This window comes from Piliocolobus tephrosceles, chromosome 15, assembly GCF_002776525.5.
Source record: "Piliocolobus tephrosceles isolate RC106 chromosome 15, ASM277652v3, whole genome shotgun sequence".
Classification (NCBI taxonomy): domain Eukaryota; kingdom Metazoa; phylum Chordata; class Mammalia; order Primates; family Cercopithecidae; genus Piliocolobus; species Piliocolobus tephrosceles.
In genome coordinates this window covers 81,204,542-81,224,586 of record NC_045448.1, presented here as the reverse complement: position 1 = coordinate 81,224,586, position 20,045 = coordinate 81,204,542, and the positions used below count along the sequence as shown (strand labels likewise).

General features: G+C 39.3%; 1 protein-coding gene across 7 annotated transcripts in view; it reads right to left on the bottom strand.

The window, feature by feature from the left end:
- The window catches only part of CTNNA2 (catenin alpha 2), a 1,159,566-nt gene that overhangs the window by 261,125 nt on the left and 878,396 nt on the right, over nucleotides 1–20,045 (bottom strand). For all 7 annotated transcript variants that reach the window (XM_023224974.1, XM_023224976.1, XM_023224980.1 and 4 more), the window contains one exon: nucleotides 14,881–14,961. In XM_023224974.1, coding sequence (XP_023080742.1) covers nucleotides 14,881–14,961 — 81 coding nt within the window. The remainder of the gene's footprint in view (nucleotides 1–14,880; nucleotides 14,962–20,045) is intronic.

Sequence of the window (20,045 nt, the reverse complement as noted above, 5' to 3'; positions counted from 1 at the left end):
TATGAGTGAAACCTCAGTTCACTTGAGTGGGATGAGTAACTTGGGGGAATAAGATGCTGTTGAGTGAGGAAGGAAGAATGATAGGCACTTACTTCTTGGTGCAGATGTCACTGATAAATGTACCTCTGAAGTTTCCGGCCATTTGTGGTCAGTAAAGGGCTCAGAAAACCATTTACCACACTCTCCTGTTTTACTCCAATTATGGATAACGGTGAGCCTCTGAGCTACCTTCCCTCTCCAGAGTTCTTCCTTCTCCAGAGTTCTGCTATAATATGCAATACTTTTCACTTCCTGTCTTTAACTATTGCACAGCATTGCATTTCCAACAGCTGCTGAATTTTCCCCTAGAGGTTCTTCATTTCAGATAGAAGCCCAATGATTACTCCACATTCCCAACTTTGTGGAAATCCTATGAAATGACTGGTGCTGTCGCTATTTAAGGGAAAAGTAGTTGGATTCAAGGTCCTTTAGCTTTTCAGGGAATTCAGGTGCTTACACCATATTTGTCTTATCTCAAGCTAGGTTTACTTTTAGAGCAGGGATTGGCAGACTCTTCCCCGTAAAGGGCCAGGTAGTATAGATTTTGGCCTTTGTGAGCCAGTTAGTCTCTGTCATGACTAATCAAGTCTGCAGTTGTAGCATAAAAGCAGTCAATACAACATTACATAATCAAACAGAAGGCTAAGTTTGGGACAGAGATAGTAATTGGCTGATGCCTGTTCTAGATGGTTTCATCAGTGGATTTTAGTCTTACATGCCTCTCACTCTATACATAAGTTTCTACTGCAATCTCTGGCTATTTCAAGCTCCATTTATCCACTGCTTACTTGTAACCAAGCATCTGCTGTGTCCAGAAGCTACCTCCTTAAGAAGAGAACTGAGGAGGCCAACTGTGGTTTCTAAGAGCCCCCAGGTGATCAGTGTGACTGGTATTTGATCAAATGACTTTTGTTATTTCTTTGCCTCATACTCTGCTAGAAAGCACAGGTTATTCTAGTGGTCCCTAAGAAATTCCTTCTCTAATATAAGCTTTGAGGCAAGGAAGAAAGAATAAAGTTACATGGAAGAGTAGAAGTTGTATCTAGTTAGGTCGGCTGGACTGCTTAATGGAAGTGTTCTGACGTGGACTGGACCCCAAATCATTAATTTCCTGCTGATTTGGCAACAAGGGTGCTTCCACACCCTTGATACTGTTGCCAAAACACACAGAGAATGCACCCAAAGAGCAGCAGGCAAGCTGGTTTCTATGGTAACTTGTGACACAATGCCTACTTGATCAGTCAGAAGTTATCCCCTTTCGACTAGTTAATTTGGTATCTGTAGATATAGCCGCAGGGCCACATTGGTCTAAGCTTGTGTATTTCAAAGGAGAGGCTGACGGAAATCTGCTCAGAGTCCATTAGTGCTGACTTCTCCCTGCCCTTGGAACTCAGCATCCTCTTGCTCCCATTTTTCTGGTCTCCCAGCCTTGCTCAAAGGTGCATTTTTTTTTTTTTTTCTTCTTCGAGACAGAGTTTTGCTCTTGTTGCCCAGGCTGGAGTACAGTGGCGCGATCTCAACTCACTGCAACCTCCGCCTCCCGAGTTCAAGCGATTCTCCTGCCTCAGCCTCCAGAGTGGCTGGGAATACAGGTGCACGCCACCATGCCCAGCTAATTTTTGTATTTTTAGTAGAGATGGAGTTTCACCCTGTTGGCCAAGATGCTCTCGGTCTCCGGACCTTGTGATCCACCCCCCTTGGCCTCCCAAAGTGCTGGCATTAGAGGCGTGAGCCACTGCACCTGGCCCAAAGGTGCTTTTTTAGTTTTACAGTCACCCCCTTTAGACATTTGCAACTCATACTGTAGCTACGACTTAAGGCAACCTGATCCTTGTTGAAATTGAAGGAATCAAATAAAAATACAGAAGTCCTACCCTTAACAGTTAAACAGGATTGATGCATTTGTGAAAAACTAAGAAATTATGGAAGGAGAAAGGATGGGTCTGGGACTGATTAATCACCCAAACTTCTGACAACATTTATGGTTGGATCAAAGAGAAAATACACTCTTATCCTCAAACTCCTCAGGACAAATGGTTCTCCTTTAATCCTGGAATGCTCAGGCACAATCCATTCAACCATTTCTCACTGAATACACCAGGCAAGTCTGCTAGTCTCCTGATATGCATTTAATCAGATATTCCCTCAGCTAAAATGAAAGTCCTTTACTTTTTTCCCTTACGATTAATTAGAATAATAATTATCAAAATCCCATTCACAGTTCAGTTTCTGGTATGGAGCTGGACACAGATATGAATGGCTTAAGGAAGAAAGAAATGGTGATTATATTAAACACGAAGCCTATTATTATGATTATTATAGAGAAACTCATGTCTCATTAATAATTGATATTTACCTTATGCTCTTCTCATTAAAGAATTTTAATAAAAGCTATAAACTAAGAGCAAAGTGTACCAACTTTAACAACCACAGTCATTAAAAGGACAGGCTTCAGAATCAGCCCACTAGAGTCATCTAACTTATGAGGTTTATATCAGTACAAAATTTAATCTTCTTATTGCAACTTCAATACTCTACTCTGGAAACAAAGTTTTGTTGACAGTAATATGTCTCTGAAGAATTGTAGGGATCGTCAGTAAAGAATCAAGTAAAGAATGGACACTAAAAAACTGTCAGTGTCAGTGGACAGCTTTACTTTTCTGACCTTCATACACAACCAGGTATAAACAGGAGTAATAGATCAGATGATCAAGACAGCTGATTATTTCAGTTGTCTCAATGACCAGAGACATGCCCAGCTCCTAAGCCTAACCATTCTCAGCACTCATTGCTACAATAAGGCAAGGCAATTGTTGGTGAAGCCATGGTTTTGAATGCAATAATGTTTAATATTTATAGGTCTCTGGAACTCTAAGTAGAGTTCTTTACTGAAGTTTTTATCTGGGGCTTATACATAGGAAGAGAAATCAGTTTTGCAGCACAAAATCAACATCAATGGTTGATAATTACAAAATCACTAATCTCAACTCAATTTTCTAATAAGTAAAATTACCCAAAAATTGTACCAACTGCTGTAATGAAGGAATGAGCTCCCATATTTAAAGCTGAGGTTAACAAAAGGCATCTTAAAATTCCTGAAGAAAGACCTCTTGCCCTGGGAAGACCCATAGTGTCCCTTCCACCCCTAAGAATCTGTGAACCCATGATTTCTGAATCAATAGCTTCTTGTCAAAGATAGTTGAGAAATAAGTCCACAAAATAGTATTATTTTTCCTCTGTCTCCTTTCCCCATCTCCTACCCATCTCCTCATTTTGGGGGTAACTGAAAATCATTAGACATATGTAACCACATACTTACTAGTCTGCTTTTAAACTAAGTGTTTAAAGAGATTGTAGCCTTCTTCAAGTTAAGAAGATATGTGATATTTCCCCCCTCATTGGGGGACATTCTTTGTTGAGAGAATTACATATATTACCATTTTTTCCTCTATATAACGGGAAAATCAATGAATCCAGGAGCTGTGTTTTTTTCAAAAAAAGTAATAAAATCGACCACTCGCTAGACTATAAAAGAACAAAGGAGAGAAGAATTAAATAGACACAACAAAAAACGATAAAGGGGATATCACCACTGACCCCATAGAAATACAACCAACCATCAGAGAACACTATAAACACCTACGCAAATAAACTAGAAAATATAGAAGAAATGGATAAATTCCTGGACACATACACCCTCATTTTGTGAGGCCAGCCTCATCCTGATACCAAAACCTAGCAGGGATACAACACAAAAAGAAAATTTCAGTCCGATATCCCTGATGAATATCAATGCAAAAATCCTCAATAAAGTACTGGCAAACCAAACACGGTAGCACATTCAAAAGTTTATCCACTACCACCAAGTCAGCCTCATCCCCAGGTTGCAAGGCTGGTTCAACATACACAAATCAATAACTCTAATTCATCACATAAACAGAACTAAAGACAAACATCACATGACTATCTCAATAGATGCAGAAAACGCCTTCAACAAAATTCAACATCCCTTCACGTTAAAAACTCTCAATAAACTAGGTATTGATGGAACATACCTCAAAATAATAACAGCCATTTATGACAAACCCACAGCCAATATCATACTAAATGGAAATTTTCCATACTCTAGTATGACAAAAAATGCCTGTTCTGGGTACAGTTTCTTGAAATGTGGCACCATATGTGCATCAGTAAACATTATGTGTAGAGTAAATTAAACCGAGTCTTATAATTAGGCAGTAAGGAAATTACTGTAGACCTGAAAGAGTAAATCAGCAGTATTAAAATGTTCTCCATTTTCTCTAAAGCACTTCAGAGTGCCATAAAAAGCCCATGTCACTGTGATAAACATCAAGAAGAAATGCATTTTGAGCAACACAACCTAAAAGACAACTGCAATTCAAATAGGTCTTCAAATCTGGAGTCCAAGGTGTCATCTCATAAAATTTAAAAGCCAGCCCTTTTGTCACTAATGTGAGAAGAAAAAGAAAGCCATCTGACATTGAGACGTTGCGGGGAACTTTCTTCTGCAGCAGGTGCAATAAAGATTTTGATAGATAGATGCTCTGGAGCAGAGCCAGGACTAACAAAAGGTTCATCCATGATGAAGAAGACAGCAACATTGTAAATACAGACAGAATCAGTACTGCTGATTTTCCTTTTGCTTCTAGCTTCAATATGGCGCAGCACGGCACTATTTTATTTGTGATGATCCTATCTTTATTTACAATGTTGATGTTTTGTTCATCATGGATTTCTGCATTATTTTTGATTTTTTTAAATGCTGCACACAATATTATTTATGTTGATTACTGAGCTTTTTGGTAGCCCCTAAAATCTTGCACCTGAGGCTGTGCCTCACTTGCCTTACCCTTGTCCTGGCCCTGCTCCAGAAAGTACAGATCTTTCCAAGCCCTATAATGAGAAGCAGTGAGCAATCAGACCATTCATTTCTAACCTATGCCCAGAGGAGAGGAGCCTTGTGAAATAATAAGAAATACATAAATATATAGAATTATATAAATATATAATTTATAGTCTATAAATTATATAAATATATAATATAGAAATATATAAATTGATCCTGGTTCCTGAACCCCTCGTTCAGACCTCTGCCCTGGTTCCTAAAACCCTTGTATATAAGGGGTACTAGGAGAACCTTTTGTTCTAATATTTGGTCTTTAACCCCAGTAACTGACACAGAACTCTTAAAATATTTATAATTTCCTAGGTAGTAACATTGGAAACAGCTTCTAAAGCCATTGAAATTTCTTGGGTGACAGCATCTTTTATTCTAATGAGGCAATTTTTGATGGGCTCCTGGATAGCCTCAGGATCCAGGCTGTTTGCAAGGGAAACCAACTATGTCATTAGAACGTCAGAACTTTTAGCCCCACCCACCCCAACCTCCAGAGAGGTAAGAGAAGCTGAAGGTTGAGTTAATTGTCAATGGCCAATGACTTAATCAATCATGCCTATGCAATGCATAAAAACTCAAAAGGACAGAGTTTGGAAATCTATTGGTTGCCGAAAAAATTGGAAGTACAGGGAAGGTGGTGCACCCAGAGAGGGCATACAAGCTCTGAGCCCCTTCCCACATACCTCATCCTATGCATCTCTTCCATTTGACTGTTCACCTGTATATTCTTTATAATAAATAGGTAAAAGTATGCAGTTTCCCTGAGTTCTGTAGGCCACTCCAGCAAATTAATTGCTCCTGAGGGAGGATTAATGGGAACCCCCCATTCTACAGCTGGTCAGTCAAAAGTATAGGTGACAACTTACTACTTTCAACTGGGATCTGAAGTAGAAGCAATCTTGTGAAAACGAGCTCTTAGTCTATGGAATCTGAAGTTATCTCCAGGTAGATAGTGTTAGAATTGAATTGAATTATAGGACAGACGGCTGGTGTCAAAGAACTGTTCAGTGAGGTAACATCATACCGCATACATTTTGGTGACTAGAGGTGAAGTGTGCTATGGAGAGTGTGTGAGAGTAGGAAAAACACAATTTTTTTTTTCTATCTCTTACAAGCCTCAAACATGGATTTTCTGCCCCTGAAAACAGGTATTGTCTCTGTGAAGTAGAAAGGTCTTGTAGAGGCCGAGGAGACTGGAGAAGAGTTGGAAAGGCCTCACAAATCCTCAAATATACTGCCAGAGGGAGTGGGTTGATGTCTGAAAGTTCCAACTATCGGAAACAAAGACAGTAGAATTCAAACATGGCAGAATATCAGAAATAAGTAAAAAGCTTGTTATGACAGAGATTTTAAGGTGCCACCAGAGGTACATGAAGTCAGAATCTCCCAAAATGGAGTCAAATATCTTCATTTTAGCTGCTCTTGAGCTAAGTCTTCTCAAGCCAACTGAGTAACAGGAAACTACTGGATTAGGGTAGCCTCATTAATCATGGAAATTTTCCTCAAAATAGAAGTGGACTTTTTACGCTAGCAAATCTAGCCCTTGAGACAATGGAACCAGAGACATGTGAGTTTAGAATGGAGGCAAGTTGATGATTGGGATATTTCCTGGGTGGGGTGGCTACAGACAGGGGATTCTTCATTCTTTCAGCACCTGTGTGGTTCAGGCTTCCTTTATTTCGGGCACTAGGATATTACCTGAAGAAACAAAGACTAGAAAGACATGAGCACTGGCAAAAACAAATAAACAACTTAAACTCACTGCAAAACGTGTCATAATAGAGATATTTTTAAATTCTCTGGGAGTCTACTGGATAAATCCTGTTTACAGGAATTGGATAAAGTTGTGACGATAAGGTGACATTTAAGCTAAGCCTAGTAGGAAAAGATGTGAGTTTTCTTGGAAGAAAACAAAAAGGGGTGGTGGGAGCATTCCAGGCAGAAGCAACACAAGTGCAAAGGCAGAAGGATCTGGAAACACTGGCTTATTAGACTGCTGGGGCAATCATAACTGGGGTCTAGGAGTTACCAGGAAACTGGGGTCTAGGATACTGGTTATGAGGTTGTGGCCATGGCCATTTTTTTGTGTGTGAGAAGCAGCACATTAGGGTCAATGCCAGTGGAGAGGAGCAATGGACTCAAAATGCATTTAGGAGGTGGTATCAATTGTACTGAATGGCTGAAGGAGATTTAAGGAATAACAAAAGGAGGAGTTGCATGGGACTGTCACTGTCTTGAAAAGTGGATCACAGTGGGAAGCGCATAATTGTGTAGAGCCATGGTGGGGTGAAGGTTTGTTTGTAGGATAACCTGGAAATTTCATTCAGCTCAAGAAGAGGACAAAGATGAGTCAAGGGCATGTAATGTAAATAGAGAGGTGTTCAAACTAACATCACCTTCTTCACAATTTTCCACCCAAGCAAAAAGCAATGTTGAATTCCCTCAGCCATCAACAGTGGCATCCATGGGAATCACGAAGGCACAACATGAGGACATCCTAGAGCAAATGGGCTCCCACCAGGGTTGGTGGTGACAGCAGGCACGGCAGAACCAGCAGAAAGATGACTCACTTTCTGAATTTCAGATTTGTCCAGGCTTCTCGGGAAATAGGGAGATAAAGAAATATTGCAGTCCTGATGGAAATTTCCCCTGGGAAAGATGATGCCAGAAGCCATTTCAGGTAATAAAAGGTAACCTCAGCAAGGAGGGGTCAAATGGAACAGATATATTTGGCTACAAGCTGACTGCAAATATCCACTGAGTACATTCAGTCAGAATCAAGGCGATTAGCTGTTATCATCAGCTCTAGAAACACCTCAATTCAGGCCATAATGGTAGATGCACCACATACTCTAAAATTATCTCGTTTTCAGTGACAGCTTTAGATAAGAATCCCAGTCTAAACATAGCCTCCAACAATAAATATGGGCGAACCTCACTTAACCAGCATGGGTGTAGTAAAATGAATGTTCTGGTAAACTGAAAGGGCATTCTATGAAACAATCTTTGTTATTTAAGTCACCATGGTTGAAAATATTCTAAGTTTCCCTGCTTAGGAATTCCATGCTGAAAAATGTGATGGCATTTTTGTTTCATAATCTTACAGTGGATCTTCCAGTCTCAGGATCAGGATTCTTAATGGTATTATTCTCTTGGTTAAAAATAGAAGAATGTGTTGGGAATTGAACCAAACACAGACATTATCTAGCAGGTGTTTTGGGGCTCAGTTATTGCTATTTATTCCTTCCCTTCCCACTTTTCCTTGATTTCTAGGGCCTAGAGAAATTAGCAGAAAAGAATAAATCAGTAGTTGAAGCTCCCACTTCATTGAGAGCTTTCATGTTCATACTTATGTTATAGATCCCTCTGCTCAGTCTAGTGTACCATTTGATCAAACAATGTTGATCAAGCTACTAGACTCTTTTGCTTCTTTGTGTGATCTAGACTTGCTAGTGTCAAGCCAATGTGTGAACAATCAACCATATGCTGGCTTACAGAAATAAATTGAACAACTTTGTGAGCTGAATAGTACCTTGACAAGAGAACAGCTAGCCCAAGATGATATTTCAAGAACTGTTTCCAACTGACAAAATAATGTACTTTGGATTTGGCCTAATGACTATTTTCCAGGTGATAAGTAAATGGTGCTCTGAAATTTAGGGTTGTTTTATCAGGATTTTCCTAAGGTAGAGGTAGCTTGAATGTACTACCCATCGTCAAGGGATACATCCAAAGGATAGCCTTTCATGGTTGAGGTCAGGAGTTTGAGACCAGCCTGGACAACAGGGTGAAACTCTGTCTCTGCTAAAAATACAAAAAAAAAAAATTAGCCAGGCATGGTGGCATGTGCCTGTAATCCCAGCTACTTGGGATGCTGAGGCAAGAGGATCACTTTAGCCCAGGAGGTGGAGGTTGCAGTGAGTTGAGATTGTGCCATTGCGCTCCAGCCTACTATCTACTCTGCTCTGCTCCTCCTGGCATTCTTATTCTAATTTATGGTGTTTCTGATTCCATTTCTTTCTTTCTTTTTGTTCAGACAGAGTCTTGCTGTGTTACCCAGGCTGGAGTGCAGGGGTGTGATCTCGACTCACTGCAACCTCTGCCTCCTGGGTTCAAGTAAGCCTCCTGCCTCAGCCTCCCAGGTAGCTGGGATTACAGGTGTGTGCCACCATGATGGGCTATGTTTTTTTTTTTTTTTTTTTTTTTTTTTTTTGTATTTTTAGCAGAGACGGAGTTTTACCATGTTGGTCAGTCTGGTCTTGAACTCTTGACTTCAAGTGATCCTCCTGTCTCAACCTCCCAAAGTGTTCAGATTAGAGGCATGAGCCACAATGCCTGGCCTCTGATCCCATTTCTATTTAGCTGTCTCTGAGTTCATATTTCTTGTATTTCAAATCCCATTTGCTGCATGATCATTTTCTGATTTCCATGTTTCCACGGCAGCTTGACAATCTGACCTAGACTCCAAACTCCAGAGATTATTAGCTCTTATATGTAGGGTTTCAGTCTACAGAACACAAACCTTAACACTTGGAGGAACTCAATATTCTGTAATATATTTTGTTGCCATGTAGATAGCCTCATATCCTTATGAAGAAAAACAGATTCAAATCCAGAAATAAATGATTTAAAAATGTTTTTTACAATGAATTTAAAAATAATTGGCCCTATCATAAGCAGATGTGAGAAAAAAAATAGAATGCCTTAACATTCTCTTTTTTCTGCATTGTTCTAGAAAATCTATAATTCATGTTTTGAGAGGTCAGATACCTAAACATAATTGCACTTTTTCAAAAGAGGATCCAATGAACCATAACAACTGGAGACCCAAGAGATGATATATCACAAACAAGAAACATGTTTTTGACATTAACCATAGTTGTTTTCTTTCCTTTCTTTTCACAGTGCATTCATCCCACCAATTACAAATCCTAGAGTTGTAGAGGTGCTGCTCAAAACCTCGAAGCACCTCTACATATTTATGTGAACCTTCCTTCTTCCCCACATGCACTTCTCAGAGTACATTAGTATATGGTTGACCCACATGCATATGCTGATTCTATGGAGAGGCAGGATGGAGTAAAATTTATGAGTACAAGACCCTATAGCCAGATTGCCTGGCTGCAACTTCCACATGTCCACACCCTGTATGGCCATGGGTGCTGTACTGGTCTGTTCTCATGCTTCTAATAAAAACATACCTGAGACTGGATAATTTATAAAGTAAATAGGCTTAATTGAGTCACAATTCCACAAGGTTGGGGAGACCACACAACCATGGAGGAAGGTGGAGGAAGAGCAAAGTCACATCATACATGGTGGCAGGCAAGAGAGCATGTGCAGAGGAACTCCCCTTTATAAAACCATCAGATCTTGTGAGACTTATTCACAATCACAAGAATGGCACGGGAAAGACCTGCCCCCACGATTCAATTACCTCCTACCAGGTCCCTCCCATGACATGGGAATTATGGGAGCTACAATTCAAGATGAGAATTGGGTGTGAAAACAGCCAAACTGTATCAGGTACATTACTTGGCTTAACATCCTCATCTGTAGAATAAGCATGGTGACAATCTTTTAGCGCTAGTGTGTGGATTAAATGTGGTCAGTACAGAGAGATAACTTAGAACAGTTCCAGGTACCTTGCAAGGACTTAATACAAGTGGGTTATAAATTAGTTTACATTTTATGGACAGTAATTTTACAAGCTCTCCATGGTAACTGTTCACCTTCAGCCAGAGTTCGTACATAAGGAATTGGGTCAAAAAGGAGACAGCTAAGGAATTTTTTAGTTGTAATTGTTTTGTATTAATCTTGGAAGATTTTTCTGTAGTACTACTTGGAGACACAACATTAATGAATCAGCTTTTAAACATTCCATCCAATAACATGTTTTGCTTATTGATTTTTAATGCCTTGTTATATTATTATTCTAAGTACTCACCTTAATGTAAAAGCATTCTCTATATAAATTTTTGTTGTTAAAAATGTTTTGATTGTAATAATAGAATTGAGACCTTTGTCAGGTTGACACTCACTAAGTCTCATTGCTGGAATCATTGTGGTGGCTAGTAAGGGTGAAGGAATAAGAATTAGGCCTGTGATTTGTTTTGGGAGTGAAAGAGTTGCTAAGTTTAGCAACACTGTAATGTCATAGATATTATTTATTAGCTTCTCAGAGAGAAATGTTTGGGTGCTGATTTATCAACTTGGAAAAAACAGGGACTAATAAAAATACAAAAATAACATTCAGAATCAACTAGCATTCCTGTAACTATAAGAAAAATTAAGAGATCGTACCTAGAATAGTTCACAGGTGGCACAGAGCAAAAGGGAATAGGGGTGCAGCTGGCCGACACTGACTGAGGCTTCTCCAGGGGATGGATGGACCATGTGGGCCACTAGGCACCCAGAAGGGGCATCAGCCAAGAGCTATTGTTTCCACACTGGGCTGATTCCAGAATCACAGCAGTGACAATAGCTCAGACGCAGGGTCTGCTGTGCTCACAGCTCTAAAATGAGAACACAATGCTCAAAGCTGGGAGTTAGCATCCCCTAAATCCATTTTTGATTCTTTTTTTTTTTTTTTTTTTTTTTTTTTAAGACGGAGTCTCGCTCTGTCGCCCAGGCTGGAGTGCAGTGGCGCCATCTCGGCTCACTGTAAGCTCCGCCTCCCGGGTTCACGCCATTCTCCTGCCTCAGCCTCCCGAGTAGCTGGGACTACAGGCGCCTGCCACCATGCCTGGCTAATTTTTTGGTATTTTTAGTATAGACAGGGTTTCACCCTGTTAGCCAGGATGTTCTCGATCTCCTGACCTCGTGATCCACCCGCCTCCGCTTCCCAAAGTGCTGGGATTACAGGCGTGAGCCACCGTACCCGTCCCATTTTTCATTCTAAAGAAAATATTCCTTAGGAGGATTCTCCTCTACCACTGCCCCCCTGTCATGGGTTTGACTGGTAAGATGGATTCATGTTAATCAGTTTTAAATGATATTTTCACCATTTATAATGCCCCAGTTCCTTGGGATATGTTGCCTCAAGAGAGGAGTTCTACTTACCTGAAAATTCCACTTAAACCAAAATCCTTGATATTCAATTAATCTTGATTTCTTTAAGTATCTACAAGTCTAATTCCACTTTCTTTCATTAGGAAAGTCCAAAATAATGATCATGATTGACTTTATTTCTTTTCAATTCGGTGGCTAAAACTTTTCAAGGCTCCAGGGTCACCCTTCTGAAAATCACTGCCCAAACTTAGGGCTATAAGGAGGAGGCAGGAGACTGAAAGAGTGGGACGTCATGAATGTCACTGAAAATATTTTTTAATTAGCTAAAATCTTTATTTCACCTTTTTTTCCCTATGAGATTTGATCTCTACATGTGTACAGGGAAGTGGACATGATCACTGAGCATTCTCTTTTAGAATCTGCTCTAGCATACATTTATCTGTAATTAAGAACAGAAAGTATGTCAGCAGTATACATTTGTTTGAGCCATTAGCATTCTCTGAGCCACTGTTGTGGAGGGGCTATCAGAGACCCAGGTAACACCTTGTTAATCTAATTACTAGTTACCCAAATCTTAGCTTATGACCTACCTGGGCCAAACAAATTAGTCATTGCATGTTCCATCTGCTCAAGTGCTAGGTAGCTTCAATTTAGATCAGAGAAGCTTTTGTGCCACTACAGGTGTACATGGGGAGGCAGAGGAGATGAAAAGAAAGACAAAAATATCTCAACATATGGGTAGGGATGAAACTGACAGATGGGGACCATCGTCGTTTTAGAAAGGCAGATTGGAGAAGAGAAAGATGTTTCAACCAAATTCATGGATACGGTGTGAAATTGTGCCATAACTGTGGGATCTTAATACCATGAAACAATTCCCTTTTTATCCTTATTCCTCTATATTTTGAAGAAAGGTAAGGAAAAAAATAAGATACATGGAATAATTTCAGGGAAGGACACACTCCTTCCACTGCCATCTTACAGGAAGCTCTCCGAGGAGCTTGTCACCTAAACATTTAAAATTCCACCATAATTTTTCACCTTCAAATTTTACCACTGTCCTCTGCTAAAAAGAGTCAACCCTTTCCAGGAATTGTAATATGAGAGTACAAATTACTTTTTCAATCCATTATAGTAATAATAATAATAATAATAATCCTGCTATGAGTAGTCCATGATTGAAAAGAACTGAGGGGGCTTGTTCTTGAATGTAAAAAATGTAATCACTGCTAAGACCAAGGGATCAGGAAGATGGGAGGACCCAGTTTATGAATTTTACCTGGTTGACAATCTAGCCAAAGGCAAGACCCAGAGATGTCCTCCCATTGCTTTTAAAAATCTGTGATTATCAGTCATTGGGACCTCTGACATAGGAATGAGAATTTCCCTTAGACTCATAGAATTTTTTTACGCTTTTTTTTTTTTTTTTTTTTTTTTTAAAAAGAGCTTACAGATTTAGTTTAGCTCCTTACTTTTGTAAGACCAAGGAATGAAGGATCAACAGTCACACTGCCAGTTTAGTGGCAGAACTAACACTAAAACCAAGGGCTCTGGTATCTGATTCAGTGTTTTCAACTAACCTCCATTACAATTCCTGCCACCCATATCATTTCATATTAAATGGTGATATGTAGAGATGGTCTAAGAGAGCAAAGAGACAGAGACCTGGCCATATATTCGTTTGCTGTTAGTTACTAATACCTAAAAGGACAATGTTGTATTCTGCCTTATTTGAAGTAAAGTAAAAGGGAATGTTTCCCCCAAAAGGTTTGTTAGCTGGTGAGCTAGAATATTCATATTCCAGAAATAATTGTGATATCCTCTGAAGGACACCAGATCAAGTGTGTCTACACCTTCAGGTGATGTCTTGATAAAAGCCAAGAAGCTCCCCAGCAGTCAGAAGTGGTTGGTTCCTCTCATTCAAATCATTTCCAAGTTTCTACTTGGCCATTCTTGCCCAGGCCTCTTGCTAATTTTGTTTGTACTTAACACACTGCAGGAGCAAATGCTGGATGTGGCCATGCTAAACCAATTGTTTCAGCTGCACAAAATACAGCAGGTGCTGCCATGGCAGTGGTTGGTTTTAGCTGGCTGTCACAATCAACAATTAGTGAATGAGATGGACATAGCCAAAGCTACAGCAGGAGACAGGATTCTGTCCTCCTGGGCAGGAATCAAGAAGAGGGGGTTTTATTATAACTCAGTGGGTGGTAAAATCTCTTTCAGAGAAATACTACTACCAAAGCAAGAGGAGTTCATCATGGCCACATATAATATCAGGGTTCTAAGGCAACATTTACCAGTGTTCATACAACACTTTCAAGGAGAAAAAAGGGCCCTGACTGGAGATTTCTCCCCATTAAGAAAAATAGACCCATTAAACTAATGATGTCATTAGCCATTTTATTCCCTGCTTCCCAAACAAGCATCTGATAAGCAAAATTTCTCCTAGATTTATGTTCCCAAGGGAATACACTACCAAGAGACCTTAATTAACCCATTAGATTAAGAGTTGTATTTCTCATTAACCATTAGCATTCTGGTTTATCACTAAATTCCCGGGAGTTTGATAAGTAAGAACCAGCAAAGATCAGACACAGGCTCTTGGCATACCTGGATTTGGAAAACTAAAGACCAGATGTAGAAGTAGTGAATTCATCCAGCCTCCACCGGGACAGACTGGATCTGGGCAGTGAGAAGCCACCTGCTCAGGAACTGTTTCCTTGCTTGCAACGGGCTCATCTCTGTCCAGCAATCTCTACCTTGCCGATAAAATGGGATCTTTTTGTATATGCAGATGTTATAAAGAATAACAACCTCATCGTCATCTCCAAGAAGATACCCTGGAAAGGGATATTGTTGGAAACCACTACTAAATATCATGGACTTAAAGTAAAAATAAAAAATAGTACCTGTCTCCTTAGATCTCTTGTTTTCTTAGTCATCTTATCAATCGCAATGTTGAGAGGATCTCCTTTTTCTTTCCTTCCAGTCTATTAAGAAAAGAGAAATAATTTCTGGTTTAGCATATTCAATGTTAGAGATACTAAAAGTAAAAAAAAAAAAAATCAGGAAAACATGAGATGTTAAATTCAAACAATTTTTAAAAGATTATTTTTAATATATAACTATAACATAATTTGGTCTCTAAAGTTGATTTTTCCTGAAATAATAACTAAAATTGATAAAAACCAATACATTGTCAGGATTGTTATACATATGTCCATATTCAGCTCCACACAAATCTGTGTTTTCATCCCTGCTCCAGATGCTTAGCAGTTAAGTAAATATAACAAGGATGTTTTGTTTTTGCCTTCAAATACAAATGCTTTGTGTGTCTATATTGTGTAGGCACATTTCTGAATAGAAGATAATTGAGATAATAAAAACTAAATCGAAAAGGATTTTAAGTAAATCACCAGAATTCAGAATTTTATACCAGTATTTTTTAAGCCGTACTGCAACTTCTGTATCAAATTCAAAAGAGATGCTTTACTAGAAAATACAGTATTGCTAATCTCTACTCTGTCATGTAGTGAAATGCTAAAAATGATAATAAGCAACCCACAGCTTGAGGTCATGAGGAAAATTTCCCTTATGACTATAACAGGCAGAGGTAGAGAAAAAAAAGTGTTCTTTAATAAATTATTCACTTGGAAGTTTCACTAGTTTCCCATTTCTTTGCTTTTTCTCCTTTTTTTTTTTTTTGATGGGTACAGAAAAACAATTAAAACTGAACAAAAAAGAATCCCCATTGTCTTTTTAAAAGAGCAACAAGATTCCCATGGATGAAAAGCTCTATAGACTTTATGGATGACAATTATCTTCCCCTTAAAAGATAAATGTTTTCAAGAACCTTGTCAAATCGATTAAATTATCTAAATTTTAGTCAAACGCTACAGATTGATTTATTTATCATGCTAGTGGCAAGTCAATTCTTGTGGCCTACATAGTCTCTGTAAAATCACGTAGGTCTCTGTAGTAATTTGCTGATATGAGGAAAATGAGATCCCAGATCTTAAGTTGTGCCTAATGGGATAACATGAATTGGCAATGCATTAAAAATTACCATCCAACAGGTTTCTAAATGTTCTGTTTCCATGACAAAATCCGGGACACATAAAGCTGATACATACATACCAGCTCTCCATAGCTGGGTTTAAAGTAGTCACTCTTCTCTGCCACTTGCTTAATTAACTATTTTTTCTGAACAAATGTCTGATGCACAGTCCTATAGGGTTTTCATTAAAAAGCCCAAACCAAGACATATGTGCATATATTTTTAGTCTTCTAAAATCCTACAATTCCCCATCATCCTTTCCCACTCCCTAAACTCATACACTCACTTTCAGATGTAGACACTAAGGTTTGTAAGTGGAAAGAGCTTAAAATACAGTGGCTAACATTTTACAACTTTGAAATATCAGCCTGCAAATAGCTCCAAGAAAACAAAAGTATATGGAGGAGAATAACGTGCTGCTCTATCTTTCAAGGGAATGTGGTTGTGCAGTGAGTGTAATTTCAATGCTCTGCCTCTCCAAGTTCAGATCTGCCACAAATTCAACAGTCAAAGGCTATTCCTTTTCTGTTTGGTTCTCTCCTTGCAAATAGGTTGTCGGCCATCAAAATACAGGGCACCTTTGTGGAGCTCTGGACTATGATCATTCTGAAAATCATAATTTCCTATGGCCTTTTCATTTATTAGAATAAGAAAGACTTACTTTCGAAAATTAAGTTATGAGTTTAGTTTAAAATGTGGCTACAACAGACGGAGGGTCGATTAATAAACTTTTCAAAGTAAAAAGAAAAAAATGGAGCCACTTTAGATACACAAAATAATTACTGAGTGAATGTAAATGGCAGACTCTGGGCTTATTCCATCCTGTCAGTACCATATCTATGTAACCATTTTTCAGATAAGAAGAATGAGGATCAAATGGGCCTGGGACTGGTGTCAAGAGAGTGAAGAGGGAGAGAGGGAATATAATTTAGATGTAAAATTTAAGGTGGCACCAAGGAACTCAGTCGTCAAGACAAATAATATTTTAATGTAATATATACTTTTTTTTTTTTTTTTTTTTAGACAGAGTCTTGCTCTGTCACCCAGGCTGGAGTGCAGTGGCGCAATCTCGGCTCACTGCAACCTCTGCTTCCCGGGTTCAAGCAATTCTCCTGCCTCAGCCTCTCGAGTAGCTGGGATTACAGGCACGTGCCACCATGTCTGGCTAATTTTTTTGTATTTTTAGTGGAGATGGGGTTTCACCATATTGACCAGGCTGGTCTCAAACTCCTGACCTTGTGATCCACCTGCCTCAGCCTCCCGAAGTGCTGGGATTACAGGCATGAGCCACCACGCCCAACCTAATGTAATATTTTTAAAATCAAAACTAAAATCAAAGAAACCCATGTTGAAAATAAAATATCAAAAATTGAAATAAAGATAGAATCCAATAGTGCTTGGATTAGGGTACGGCGAACAAGGTGAGTTGTGCAAATGCAGCATCAGATGACATTTTAAACTTTTAAACTTAAAAAAAATGGGGGGATATATTTATTCTTCAAAAATTATTGTTTACCTAAAATTCACATTAACTGGGCATCCTGTCTTTTTATGTGCTAAATCTGACAATCCTACCCCCAGGGGAAAGAGCCATGTTCAAGATTGTAATTGCAGTTGTTACAGACACATGTGGGAGGCTTGGCTGCCCCATTCTGTGAGCAGAAGGGCAACATGTGGGATCTGTATCCCTTCTGGCATCAATATCCTGGAACTGTAAAACACATATCCCTTAGATGTGAGGCATCCTGTTGGTCACTGTGGGGAACACATGAAAAGTGATAGCCATGATTTTCACCATCAAAGAGCTCCTGATAGAGGGGAATAGACCAGTACACAAGACTAACAATACCAAAAACTGTGCAGAGATATTGGCATGCTCAACGACTGAGTTGCTCAGAAGAGGGAGAAGATATTGCATTTGGGAAGTCAAGAAATCTCACAGAGGAAAGAGAAAATTCGCTCGACCTTAAGCCCTGTGTAAGATTGGAATAGGAAAGAGAGAGGCACTTTGGCAAAAAGAAAGTCATGTAGGCAAGAAGGCAAGATGGTTCTGGGAAGGCAGTGAGTGAAATGAGCCAGCTTTTTCTCCATGATGTGAAGAGATCAGTTTGATTAGCTACAGAGACAAATTATTTTTATAAGAGCTTTTTTATAGTGTGATTACTATCAACTTTATTTTGATCTACAAGCCCAGACAATCTCTGGTAACGTTAGTCATTCCGTTTCACTTTTGTCCGGATGCTGTTTGTGGAATATTTGTGATCCTGGGTTTCTCCAGCCTGAAAGTCCTTGGTTGCAAACAATTCAGAAATGTAGTTAGTGGACTTGGGTGCCATATTTGTTGTCACTGTACATAAGGCTGGGGAATGTTAAAACAAGGACTAGGATTTAGGAATTTTGGGCCACTGGATGGGATAGTCAATTCACTGGCCCTTTCTAAGCTCCAATTTTAAAAAATGAGGTATTTGTGCAGGAATAACAATAGTAGCTCAGCTTTGCACAGCAAATGGGGACTTGGAAGCCATTATGTCCTACTTTCCTCAGCTCTGTATGTCTAAATGTGGCCATAATTTTAAATTCATCAGTTTAAACTGGACAGGAAGCCAGCCACTGAGAGTGAGACAGAGAGAGGAAAAGAGGGAGAGAAAGAGAGACAGAGACACAGAGACAGAGAGGGAGGAAGAGGAGAGGAGAAAGGGAGAGAGCAATGGGGGATAGTGAGGAGGGAGGAAGAGAGAAGCAGAGACTTGCCTCCTAGTGTCAGCTCCCTATTAGTAGCCTCCATGATCCTGGACTAACCATTTACCTCATTTTTTAAAAAAAGTCTGAGTTTTGTCATAAGCACAATAGATAGCATAATATATGCTCTGTCTTCTTCACAAGGTTAGCAGGACAATCAATCACAATGCTACTGTGCTAGAAACAATAAAAGACATTAAGACTATTCAGGGTAATTAGGAAAGTATTTCTGCTATGGAAAAGAAATGAAAGAATTGATTTAGAAAGTATATAGAAACTATTTTTGGATCACCTGTCCTTCTGCTTTCTCCATCCAGGCAGATAATGTACAAACACTTGCCAAAAACTGGTATCCCTAAAGAAAAATTTATCTCCCTTTAAAGAAGGAATATTTGGGGCAGTTCATTGTAAATACACAGCTAGTCTGAGATATTTCTAAGAGGTGAAATGAGGGGCAGAATCTCCAGTTCAGTCTTTTACATAGTAGGTCCTGGGACATATTTTGTCTCATAACTAAGGATTTGATCATCACGAGCACATCCTGGTTCCCTAGGAGTCTACCAGAAGCCTCACCTAGCTGTCCATCCCTGACCCTCCAGGCTCTACACATTAAAAATACTTTAACAAACGGAAGTGAAAGCAGATCTAAGTATTAACATCATCACCTAATAATAAAAGCAAAATGTGTGGTGTTAAGTCAGTCATCCAATTATTCCCTGTTTTTGCTGAACAGAAGGAAACAAAAGCCAATTAGTTGTAACCACTCTTCTGCCAGTAACCACCTAAGTGACCTGGCAACATCTCTAGACTCCAAACTTATCATCTGTAGAATGAAAGGGCCAGACATGAGTTATGGAATTGTGAAATATGAGAAGCAGAAGAACCATCACGCATCTGTAACTATACTTCCCTGTTACGGGGAAACAATCGTAACACTGCAGAAAGGGTCGGGGATTGACAGGCAGTTGAAGTTTTTCTCATCTCCAAAACATGGCTAAGTGCTTGCTTAATATAATTATTAGGAGCATAAAAAGACATAGACCATATAACAGGTTTAGCCAATACCTAACCAGCAGAGTTAACTCAGTTAATGTTAGCTGTCTTTCCTTGCCCGCCCCTTCATTCCCCTCAAAGATAAGGAGAACAAGGTCTAGAGATATGAAGTGACTGATTATGATCACTTGGCTCATTAGTATCTGACCAGCACCTCCAGACTCCCAGCCAGGGCTTTTCCCATTCCATATCTAAACAATCTCCCTTCTCTAAAATTTCAGGATT